The following is an 11,738-nucleotide window of genomic DNA, read 5'->3' as shown; positions in this document are numbered from 1 at the left end:
CCAATAAGGATCTATTTAGATATGAAAATATTAAAATTCAGTTGAAAATGTCAGTTCGTATGGCTTAATGATGTATAAATATGAATTTTAAGCAAAGGTCAAAATCTAGAACGTCCAATTAACCTATGACCTTGACCTCAATTTCAAGGTCATAGACTAAACATCTCAAATAAAAAGACACTAGTTCCTTAATATGTATGGTTCATGAGTAAAATCACTTTACGCATAATTCTTAATATAAGAGGGGCGAAAACTCCCTTTTATTGTTTACGCACCCTCGCAACCAAAATTTATAAGTTACGACATGTCGCAACTAACAATTTAGTAAAAAAAAATTGTCGATATCTTATAAGGTTAATGAAAATAAGTGAAAATAAGCCAAAATCAAAATTTAGAATTTGACCTTGACCTTTGACCTTGACCTAATTTTCATTTTTTTGGACCAAGGATCTTAAATCTAAAGACCCTAGGTCTCTATCACTTATGGTTTACCAGTTAGATATGCATATCACTTATATCATATAAAAAGGGGGGATAACTCTCATATGGAGTCTCCGTATAGCTTCGGTCAAAATAAAACAGATCATCCTGAGGACTTAACGAGCAATTTGGAAAAATAAATTTGTCGGTTTTTTATACGGTTGCAAAGCCTTAGAGGACACAAGAAAAACAGTGTTCGGGGAGATAACTCTTACAAGGTGAAATTTTTTGTTACGCGGTGTCAGTTTCAGAAGCGTATTAACTGTTCGATATCATATACCATATATCTAAGCGACATCTTGTGAAACAAAAAAACAGCGAAGGAAAAAAAAGTTGGCGGAAGAAAAAAAAAAAAAAAAAAAATAATAATAATTAAAAACCAATTGTTCAAAGAACAATTGAAGGTCTTTCAACCAATAAGGATGTATTTTGATATGAAAATATAAAGATTCAGTTGAAAATGTCAGTTCCTATGGCTTTATGATGTATAAAAATGAATTTCGACCAAAGGTCAAAATCTAGAACGTCCAATTTACCTATGACCTTGACCTCAATTTCAAGGTCATAAACATAGGATCCCAATTTAAAAGACCCTAGGTCTGTATTATGTATGGTTCATGAGTAATATCACTTTACGCATAATTCTAAATATAAGAGGGGCGAAAACTCCCATTTATTGTCTACGCACCCTTGTAACCAAAATTTATAAGTAACGACATGTTGCAACTAACAATTTAGTAAAAATCATTTGTCGAAATCTTATTAAGTAATTGAAAATAAGTGAAAATAAGCAAAAATCAAAATTTAAAATTTGACCTTGACCTTTGACCTTGACCTTATTTTTATTTTTTTGGACCAAGGATCTAAAATCAAAAGACCCTAGGTCTCTATCACTTATGGTTTACCAGTTAGAAATGCATATCACTTATATCATATATAAAAGGGGGGATAACTCTCCTATGGAGTCTCCGGATAGCTTCGGTCAAAATGAAACAGAACATCCTGAGGATATAACGAGCAATTTGGAAAAATAAATTTGTCGGTTTCTTATACGGTTGCGAAGCCTTAGTGGCCACAAGAAAAACAGTGTTCGGGGAGATAACTCTTACAAGGTAAAGGTTTTTGTTACGCGGTGTCAGTTTCAGAAGCGCATTAACTGTTCGATATAATATACCAAATATCTAAGCGACATCTTGTGAAACAAAAAAACAGCGAAGGAAAAAAAAGTTGGCGGAAGAAAAAAAATAAAAAATATAAATCAATTGCTTTTAAAAAGCAATTGTAAACGGTCTTTCCCCCCCTTAGAAACATGATTGTTTGTTATGTGTGTGTGTGTGTGTGTGTTTGTTTGTTTGTGTGTGTGTGTGTTTGTTTGTTTGTTTGTGTGTTTGTTTGTTTCTGTAAGGGGTCTATATTATTCCGGGGAAGTTTCATGTTTAGTTTGGAAAGTTTTTATTTTATTTTAGGTACAGCGCGCGCGCCAGATTGAGGAGACATCACGTGACTTGGGTTTATAATAACGAAAACTTAGTCTTTTTATTTCTCTTTAGGTCGGGATGTTGAACAGACAACATGTATAGAGACGGAATGTACACAATGTAATTTCTTTTGTCATTGTAGGAAATTGACATTTTGATCACAGTTCACCAGCAGTGCATGTTTTGGATTCAATTTATTCGGTGTAACTTTAAAACACATTTAAGGACTATTTTCTGATAATGTACATTTTTCAGCACCAGTTTGTAACACAGATAAGTATTTCAATCTAGGAGCGGACATTTTATTGTAGCATTTCACTGAGATTTACGGACCTAGCAAGCAATTTTTACGGCATTGCAATTTTTTTTCTCTAGGAAAAGTCATGAGAGATATCTACACCACGTTGTTTTATGAACCTTAAGTACATGTATGCCCTGCTGACTGCAAATTTTGGGGTCGATTGGACTTGTAGTTTCCGAGTTCAACTGATAACAAACATGTGGAATTTTTTTTTCAGAAGAGATGTAAGAACAATATTAAACTGTCAATTGTTCTTGAACAATTGAGAGGTCTTTCCTTTTTTAATGTAAAATACATGTTCCAACAGACGTAGAATGTATTGAAAAGGTCAAGGTCAACCTTAAAAAGCTCGAAAACACACTAAAAATCCTTTAAATAAGGTTAAAAACACTAAATTCGCTATCTGGGACATGACCTTGACCTTTGACCTTTTGACCTTTGTCAAGGTCATTGGTCCCCAATGCCATTACTGAAGACCTTAAGGGTCTAGGACCTTTGGTTATATAGTAAAAGCTGATTTTGTCTTTTCAAAAACCTAAAACAGGGGTTATGCCCCTTATAGAAAGGTCAAATCTCTTTGGTCAAAATGTAACAAAGTTGCGCCATAATGACCCAAACATTTTCCACCATTTAAAACTTCTGTAAGTATAATGGTTTCTGAGATTATCCCATAACAAGGTGTTAGGTCAAAGGTCAAGGTCAACATACAAATTTGACCTTGAGGTATTTTTTAAAGATACATGAAATGATGATGATTGGTGAAGATCCTATGTGTCTACGACTTACGGTTTCTGAGTTTTGGTGGCCAACCGACACCGGTTAATTTTCAAAGGGGCATAACCCTACCAATGAGTCGTTGAATCTTTTCGATCCAAATGTAACGAAGAACCGGGGTCTGGTCCTGAACAAATTTCACCCTTCATTTTTTTTCTACCTATTACGGTTACGGTGTTGGAACGATAACAAGGTTTTTGGGTTTCGGAGGGATTACTCCGAACCGACAAAATATTTCGACTCACAGGGTGAGTTCCGGATAGGTATTCATGACACCGATACAAAGTGTGAACATGAAAGCGACATGGTGTACGGTTACGGAGGGAAATTTTGTCAAAGTTTGGCGGAACAAGAAGAATAATAATAATAATAATAATAATAATAATAATAATCAGAAGAAATACAGTAAGGTCTTTCCCTTTAGTAAAAGGAAAGACCTTAATAATAATAATAATAATAATTAAAAACCAATTGTTCAAAGAACAATTGAAGGTCTTTCAACCAATAAGGATCTATTTTGATATGAAAATATTAAGATTCAGTTGAAAATGTCAGTTGCTATGGCTTTATGATATGCAAATATGAATTTGGAGCAAAGGTCAAAATCTAGAACGTCCAATTAACCTATGACCTTGACCCCAATTTCAAGGCCATAAACCAAGGATCCCAAATCAAAAGACCCTAGGTCAGTAGTATGTATGGTTCATGAGTAATATCACTTTACGCATAATTCTAAATATAAGAGGGGCAAAAACTCCCGTTTATTGTCTACGCACCCTTCCAATCAAAAATTTTAAGTTACGACATGTCGCAACTAACAATTTAGTAAAAAGAATTTGTCGAAATCTTATAAAGTTAATGAGAATAAGTGAAAATAAGCCAAAATCAAAATTTAGAATTTGACCTTGACCTTTGACCTTGACCTAATTTTCATTTTTTTGGACCAAGGATCTTAAATCAAAAGACCCTAGGTCTCTATCACTTATAGTTTACCAGTTAGAAATGCATATCACTGATATCATATATAAAAGGGGGGAGAACTCTCATATGGAGTCTCCGGATAGCTTCGGTTGAAATGAAACAGAACATCCTAAGGATATAACGAGCAATTTGGATAAATAAATTTGTCGGTTTCTTATACGGTTGCTAAGGAGTAGTGGCCACAAGAAAAACAGTGTTCGGGGAGATAACTCTTACAAGGTAAAGTTTTTTGTTACGCGGTGTCAGTTTCAGAAGCGTATTAACTGTTCGATATCATTTACCTTATATCTAAGCGATATCTTGTGAAACAAAAAAACAGCGAAGGAAAAAAAAGTTGGCGGAAGAAAAAAAAAAAAAATAATAATAATAATAATAATCAGAACAAACCCTATAGGTCTTTCACCTGAAAGGTTGAAAGACCTAATAATAATAATAATAATCAGAACAAATACAATAGGTCTTTCAACAGAAAGGTTGAAAGACCTAATAATAATAATAATCAGAACGAATTCAATAGGTCTTTCAACAGAAAGGTTGAAAGACCTAATAATAATAATAATAATAATAATAATAATCAGAACGAATACAATAGGTCTTTCACCTGAAAGGTTGAAAGACCTAATAATAATAAACAAACGCAATACAGTAAGGTCTTTCCATTTAAGAAAGGAAAGACCTTAATAATCAGAACAAATACAATAGGTCTTTCAACTGAAAGGTTGAAAGACCTAATCAGAACAAACCCTATAGGTCTTTCAACCGAAAGGTTGAAAGACCTAATAATAATAATAATGATAATCAGAAGAAATCCAATAGGTCTTTCCACGGAAAAGTGGAAAGACCTAATTACGTTCCCATTGATAAAACTCAATGTTTACATTTAGTGTAAATCATGTTTTGTCTACATGCAGTCGATACTCGATGTAGGCCTTGTGTAGATTAAGTGTACACAAAACTAGGCATTTAAAACATTAGTTTCACCGTGTATATTTAAGGAAGAAACGATTTTAAATAAAATTGATACTTATAACAATTATTAATAAAGTTCTTTTCAGAAATATTTGTCTAAACTTTATATATTTATTTGTTTTATTAAGCCCTTATCAAGAAACAAAGCAGCATCATTTCTGAACACATAATTCATTTGAAGATTAAGGTCTTTCCGAATCGACTTGACTCATACAGAAGTATTTGCCACTGGTCTTTACTCAAATGACGATTCAGTCATAAATGCATTACTTAAAAAGTGTGAGGTAAATATATTGTTTGTTTAGTATCTCGGATCCGTTAAATTACACTTTAAAATAAATAACCTTACTGCTAGAAAAGTTGTCCGAAAACTTTGCATTCGGCTCTACGTAATGAACATTTAAATGACATAGAGTTTACAAGTGTGAACAAATCTTATGTACAGGTAATTAAACAAGATGTATAGATGTGAACAAATTTAATGTGAAACCAATGTCCAGTACATTAAAGTACACGGAGTTTGGTGTGAACACGGCTTAAGATGGTAATTTTTGTTTGAATAGAAGTAACTATTTAATCAGGTTGTAAACATTCGTATTTATATTCATGCAGAAAACATTGTCGTAAGATGAAAAGTCAAGTAGGAACTTACATTTATTGAGTATATTTTACAATTTAATCCTGTTGTTACTTTTTGCGTATAACTACCATATGTTTCATAATGCGAAATATATAAAAGGAGTACTTCTCAGTTCAAGCCAAAGATTAGCCAACATGAAGCTTAGTTGTATAGTCTTGGTGCTCTTCCTTGTGACCTTAGCAGCTTATATCGGTAATATTTTATTTCAATAACTTAGTTTTATTGTATGATATATATAACGGGCCTACACGAACTAAACTATCTACGATGATAACCAACTTTGGTTATTTTTTCAACAACAGGATTGTTTGTAACACAGAATGTTATTGAATGTATTTGTTCCTAAGAACATCTTACAGGTTTATAATTAATTTGCAAATATTTAGTAATATTCCGAAAATCGAGCACAAAGAGACAGTTTCGACTTGTCTATGGAATACCTAAACCATGTTCGAATTTTTGTTACACAAATATCAAATATGTTGTTTTTACCCAAAAAAAAAAGTGAATTTGAGGTTGTGCGATAAAAAAAAAGATTTACACGTTAGATTGGATAACGGTCAAATCTGTAACACGACATGACATTAGAAATATGTGAACTTCCACTAATGGCACACCTACATTGAAGCTATTAAATATTAAGGTGACATTAATATGTTATTATTAGATATTATATGAGACATTTCAGTGAGCAGTGTTGTACAGAGCAGCTAGTTCTCGAGCTAACTTTATTAAATACCAAATATGTCATCCAAAATAAAAGAAAGATGAGACGAAACACAAAAAAATAAGGGTGCGGAAATACAACAATCAAAACTGTTATGGTAATTTTTGATGCGGCGAGTTTCAACCTTAGATTTTGAACAGAACATAATAACTGGGCAGAACCTTTTTAATCTTTTAAATCATGACAGTCTTACCATGATAATATTACCTGATCTGATTGAAATATCCTGAACTGTGCCATTGATTTGTCTCAATTTTGCAAGTCACCACAGAGAACAACCACACATTTAAAGCAAACCAACGGTTAACCTAAACAGCTATATGTTCACGCTATAATGTCGTGTTCAGTTTCTCCTTCCTTATACTAGGCCCGATGAGTATGGTTTCAATTCATATATAGTTCTACATACTTTGCTTTATATGTTAATTTTGAATGAAAAAATTGGTTTTCAATAAAGTCAGCAATATGACAGTTCTTGTCCATTCGTTTTTATGTGTTTTGTCGTTTGGTTTTGCCATGTGATTATGGTCTTTCCGATTAGATTTTCCACTGAGTTAAGTACTTTTGTGGTTTTTCTTTTTACTAGCTTCAGACATTTTTTTCTTATCTTAAAACAAAAGTTGTTTTCATTATCATACATTATGCAAAAACTAAAACAACCAGTACTGTAATGAGATTCATTATTTTTGTTTACCATAAAATTAAGTTTTGTGTTTAAATTTTATTACTCAATAATACTATCCTTCACACAAGAGGAATAACATGAAATATAAGTACAATATAAATAGAAAAATTCCTTCCTTATAATTTTGATATCTTTGATAACTATATACACTTTTATCAAGAAATTGTTTGGAAGTATAATTGATTGATTAGTTTAACATGCAATATTAATCACTATTATGCTATTTTGAGGCAGTAAATTTTATTAATTGGGTTCCCGGAGTGTCAAGAGAGAACCACTAACCTTCGGTAGGAAAATTGACAATACTAGTCAATAAGGATTGGACTCGACCACTTTATCATGTGCAGGATTTTAACTCATTCCTTTGTGTTGACAGGCTAGTGATACAATAGTTCGATTACCTGGACCGCACGGTCACCAAAGCTCCGTACAAATATGAAGAGCAGTTGTAGGTTGGAGCAGTAATGAATATCAAAATTATTCTTGAAAATAAACAAGTTTTGACAGTTGTGATAAACTTAGACCAATATGATCATAAAACGATAATTGAAAAAAATGATAATGCAATAAAATCTCGATAAATCAGCTAGCTCTTTGTATACAAACATATGTAGAGAAACATAAAAAATGAAGGCAGTAATCTAAGTCATTCATTTTCAATCGATGAAAAAGTAAACCGAATGTATTCTGTTTGATTTTTATTAAATAAAACGAAATTTATAAATTCATATTGATCTTAAACATCAGTTTTAAGGGCCATTAGCTTTGCCGCCACTAGTGTGTAAAAGACATGATGTTCGTAGTGTTTTCAATCAACAGAAAAAAATAAAATTGGAATATCATAACGAAAATGTAGGAATTTATAATTATTTTGTATTGATGAATTAAATTGAATAAATAGTAAGAACATGTTTTCTTTATAAAACTATTTTATATAGATAAGACCTTTGGTTTACCCATTTGAATGGTTTTCGCTAGTAAATTTTGGGACTCTTTATACATTGTAGCTTGCTGTTCGGTGTGAGCCAAGGTTCCGTGTTGAAGGCCGTACCTTGCCCTATAATGGTTTACTTTTATAAATTGTTACTTGGATGGAGAGTTGCCTCATGGCCACTCATACCACTACTTCCTTTATCTATATACCAATATTGACAATTTAAATTTGTTTAAGTAAAAGTATACAACTACAAGTCTTTTTATGAAGTAAGAAAATAATGATTACATTGTGAACCCCGAAATTAAAATGTCTGCATGACATTGTTGACGAATTCTAAATTAAGCACACATTTATATATCTGTGAACTGTTTTATGTATTTTGTAGATGTAGGCTCATCGAGTTCTGAAGTAAGTATACTTTTTGACAATAATATAATGAATAATTCGTCCAGTAAAGATTGAACTCACAAAAATTTTGAAAAAAAATCTGCATTTTTTATTGTTTTATATTTTAAACAAAGCTATAATGGGTTTGTAACTTTTGATAGCCATACAAGTGAGAGTTTTAGATTTCTATAAAACCAGGTTTAATCACCATTTTCTACATAAGCAAATTCCTGTACCAAATCATGAATATGTCAGTTGTCATCCATTCTAATGATGTTATGGGCTTTTGATTTTGCAATTGGCTCTTTTGTTTGTATCTTTTTTATTGAACCTTATTCAGACATTGTATGTTATTAAGGATCTTTATATGAGTAAAATATTCATTATTCCTGTCAGTTTGTATATCCCTCAGCCGAGAAAACAAGTCAAAAAATATAAATACTGTCTTATCAAAGAAGGATTGCAGTTGCCGAATCCAAACTGTCGTTTCGTCATCTGTTTATACAACATCTATGAAATCTACTAAAATTATTGAATTCTATTCTTATAATAAAAAAAAGTATTTAAAAAACAAAAATTGTAATACAAACTTTTTAATGGCAATACTACATATATAATTTAAATAGTGCATAATTACGGTAGTAAGTTCATAGTTCATCAATAAAATCAAAAAAAATACCAATAGTTGATTCTTTGATTAATTTGACAAACTTATGAAAATATAATAATGGTAACAAACATGGACAGTCGAAATGGGGAAGATATTTGTTTTACTGAAATGTTAACTTGTATATACTTATTGTATAATTTGGTGCCGGCAAGAATACTCTCGTTAGGTTGCTTTATTTGTATGAAATATTATTTTTTTCATTTAATAAATTGTCTTTAACGATAATGTTGTAAAGCTGTAATATTTTAAAATTGGTCACCTCTCATCTTTGATCAGTATATTCAATATTTAGTTTATCATGGGATGTGGTTTCTTATGTAGTTTATATTAAATTGTGCTGCATTCTTTACAGTGTAGCCTGATATATTTTTTCTTCAGGAATACAAAGGTGGTTATTACCCAGGCAATGCGTACCACTATCATTCAGGTGGTAGTTATCACGGATCCGGATATCATGGAGGATATAAGGGAAAGTATTACGGAAAAGCAAAGAAATACTATTATAAATATAAAAACAGCGGAAAATACAAGTATCTAAAGAAAGCTAGAAAATACCATAGAAAGGGTTACAAGTATTATGGAGGTAGCAGTTAGACACTCTTGATAGAATGACAACTATATGAAGATGAATCTAAAGAGTACAATGGTATTGTTCAGCAACTATTCCAAATATGGTCATCTTTAATCGACAGGTTGTCATAAAAATACAAATAAACAAATATATTATATATTGTGACATTTTCGTTATTGTACCAAGGTAATTTTTGGTATTCTTGTCTGCCATTTTGGCGTATGTGCTCTGTCCATAGAGTGTCTTTAAGCCATTTTTGTTTTTCTTTGTTGAAATGGCCATTGTTATATTATAGTTTGTTTCTATGTGTGCTACATTTTAACAATGTGTTTCTGTTGTGTCGTAGTTCTCTTATGTTTGTTTCGTTTTCCTCAGTTTTAGTTTGTAACCCGGATTTATTTTTTCTCTATTGATTTATGAATTTCGATCAGCGGTATACTACTGTTGCCTTAATTAAAATAGTTGCTGTCAATGTTATGAAATTGTATGTGACTGTCATACAATTGAGATGTTAAGCTAGCTATAAAACCAGGTTTAATTCACCATGTTCTACATAAGAAAACGCATGTACAAAGTCAGGAAATGACAATTCTTTTCCAAATCGTTTGATATATTTGAGATTTTGACAATGGATAAGGGGATTCCCATTTTAAAATATTTATTTTTTGTTATCTTTCTTTATATAACTGTTGACCACTTAAACTCTTGATCCAAGACAAAATAAAATCACGATACTGAAAATAAATAGCAAATTAACAACAATTATCATTATAAATCAAACACAAATACTTCAAGAAACTGGTGTCTGCAAACTAATGAACACACATGGTTCCTCTCAATTGAATACTGATGTTTCATATGGTCATATATACAGTTGAAATATTTCAAACAAGTGAAGTATGTAGTGATAAATAAAGTTGTAAAAACATATCATAGATTAATGCAACCGTGTAAAAATTATTGAAAGGATTCTAAATTTAGATATGCAGTATTTTTTGTGTACTTAGAATACAAAACTGTTTTTAAATGGGTTGTGTGTCACACCTACGTGAATATAGGATACTGATATAGATATTTGCGGTAATGCTCTGTGTGTTTTTAAGTTATTTCAGTGCAAAGGTTTCATCTAAAAGCATCAAGCAAGAAGAGTATGATGATATAGCATAATAACAAAACAATATACATGATATATAGATGGGTTTTTTTTTATTATTAATCTGGTAACTAGAGTTTTGTTTCTGTTATCTGGTCCCTTTTCAGACACTGCTCTACAGGACAATAGAGATCTCATTTCGTCGCACGGTGTCCGTCGTAAAAACAATATTATAAGAACTTTAATTATGTTGATAACTGACAATGTTATATTTGCTTCTTGTTTTGTCTTCAGTTTCGCCTCCTGTTATGAAACATCTACCTTATGTTAGACAACAAAATATGATTCTAAGTCTATTTATAAGTTAAACAATTTTTCTTTATGTCTTTCTGTGTTATAAATATACTTATAATTTGCTATTCATAGTCTAGTATGTATACGTACTTGTCCAAACCAAAATAAAGTGTAGACATTGAATTCACTTCTTTTGATTTTGAACAGAGGTTTTTATGGTGCAAAGCAATGTCGGACCAAGGGTTGGTTGATTAACGTCTAGTGTGTGTAACAAGAAGGGTGATAACAAAGATAATCGCAATTTCTTTTCCCTCGAGTATTACAATATATACTAGTATATGAAATTGCACCAATGTGTTTTTCTTACCATTATTTATTATCATGTTTCAGTAAATTAAATACTTATTCACCATTTGTTAACTAAATTATTACAACATGTTACTGTACCAGTATATAGAGAAATTAAATAATTAGTCATTTACCTGTTTCTTCCTCTCTGCGATGTCTATCCCTTTTCTCGTATATGTCGTAGTGAAAATGTGTGTTAAATTCAGAGCTGGATGTTTTATTGAGAATCATCTAATGTTATTCAATCAATTTTATTTAATTAGTAAGACCACAAAGGAGTAGGTCCGGTAAGGGCCGATTTTGGCCTCAAATTTCAGGTTCATCTAACGAAAGATTTTGGACACTTTTTAAACACTTAAGTGTCTATTTCAATTGATTCAATTAGTAAATGTGAAAGATTTAG

At 31.4% G+C, this 11,738-nt stretch overlaps 1 protein-coding gene across 2 annotated transcripts in view; it reads left to right on the top strand.

Annotated features, from left to right (window-relative positions):
- The window catches only part of LOC139523083 (uncharacterized), a 98,064-nt gene extending 86,894 nt beyond the window's left edge, over positions 1-11,170 (top strand). Inside the window, exons 1-4 of one of the 2 annotated variants that reach the window (XM_071316848.1) lie at positions 5,708-5,815; positions 8,358-8,380; positions 9,408-10,067; positions 10,133-11,170. In XM_071316848.1, the coding sequence (XP_071172949.1) occupies positions 5,758-5,815; positions 8,358-8,380; positions 9,408-9,623 (297 nt within the window). In that variant the 5' untranslated portion in view covers positions 5,708-5,757 and the 3' untranslated portion in view covers positions 9,624-10,067; positions 10,133-11,170. Of the gene's footprint in view, positions 1-5,707; positions 5,816-8,357; positions 8,381-9,407 lie in introns of those variants that run through there. The other variant, XM_071316847.1, reaches the window with a different exon arrangement.
- The last annotated feature ends 568 nt before the right edge of the window (positions 11,171-11,738 follow it).

The sequence above is a fragment of the Mytilus edulis genome, chromosome 5, assembly GCF_963676685.1.
Source record: "Mytilus edulis chromosome 5, xbMytEdul2.2, whole genome shotgun sequence".
Taxonomy (NCBI): domain Eukaryota; kingdom Metazoa; phylum Mollusca; class Bivalvia; order Mytilida; family Mytilidae; genus Mytilus; species Mytilus edulis.
This window is presented reverse-complemented; position numbering and strand designations above follow the sequence as displayed.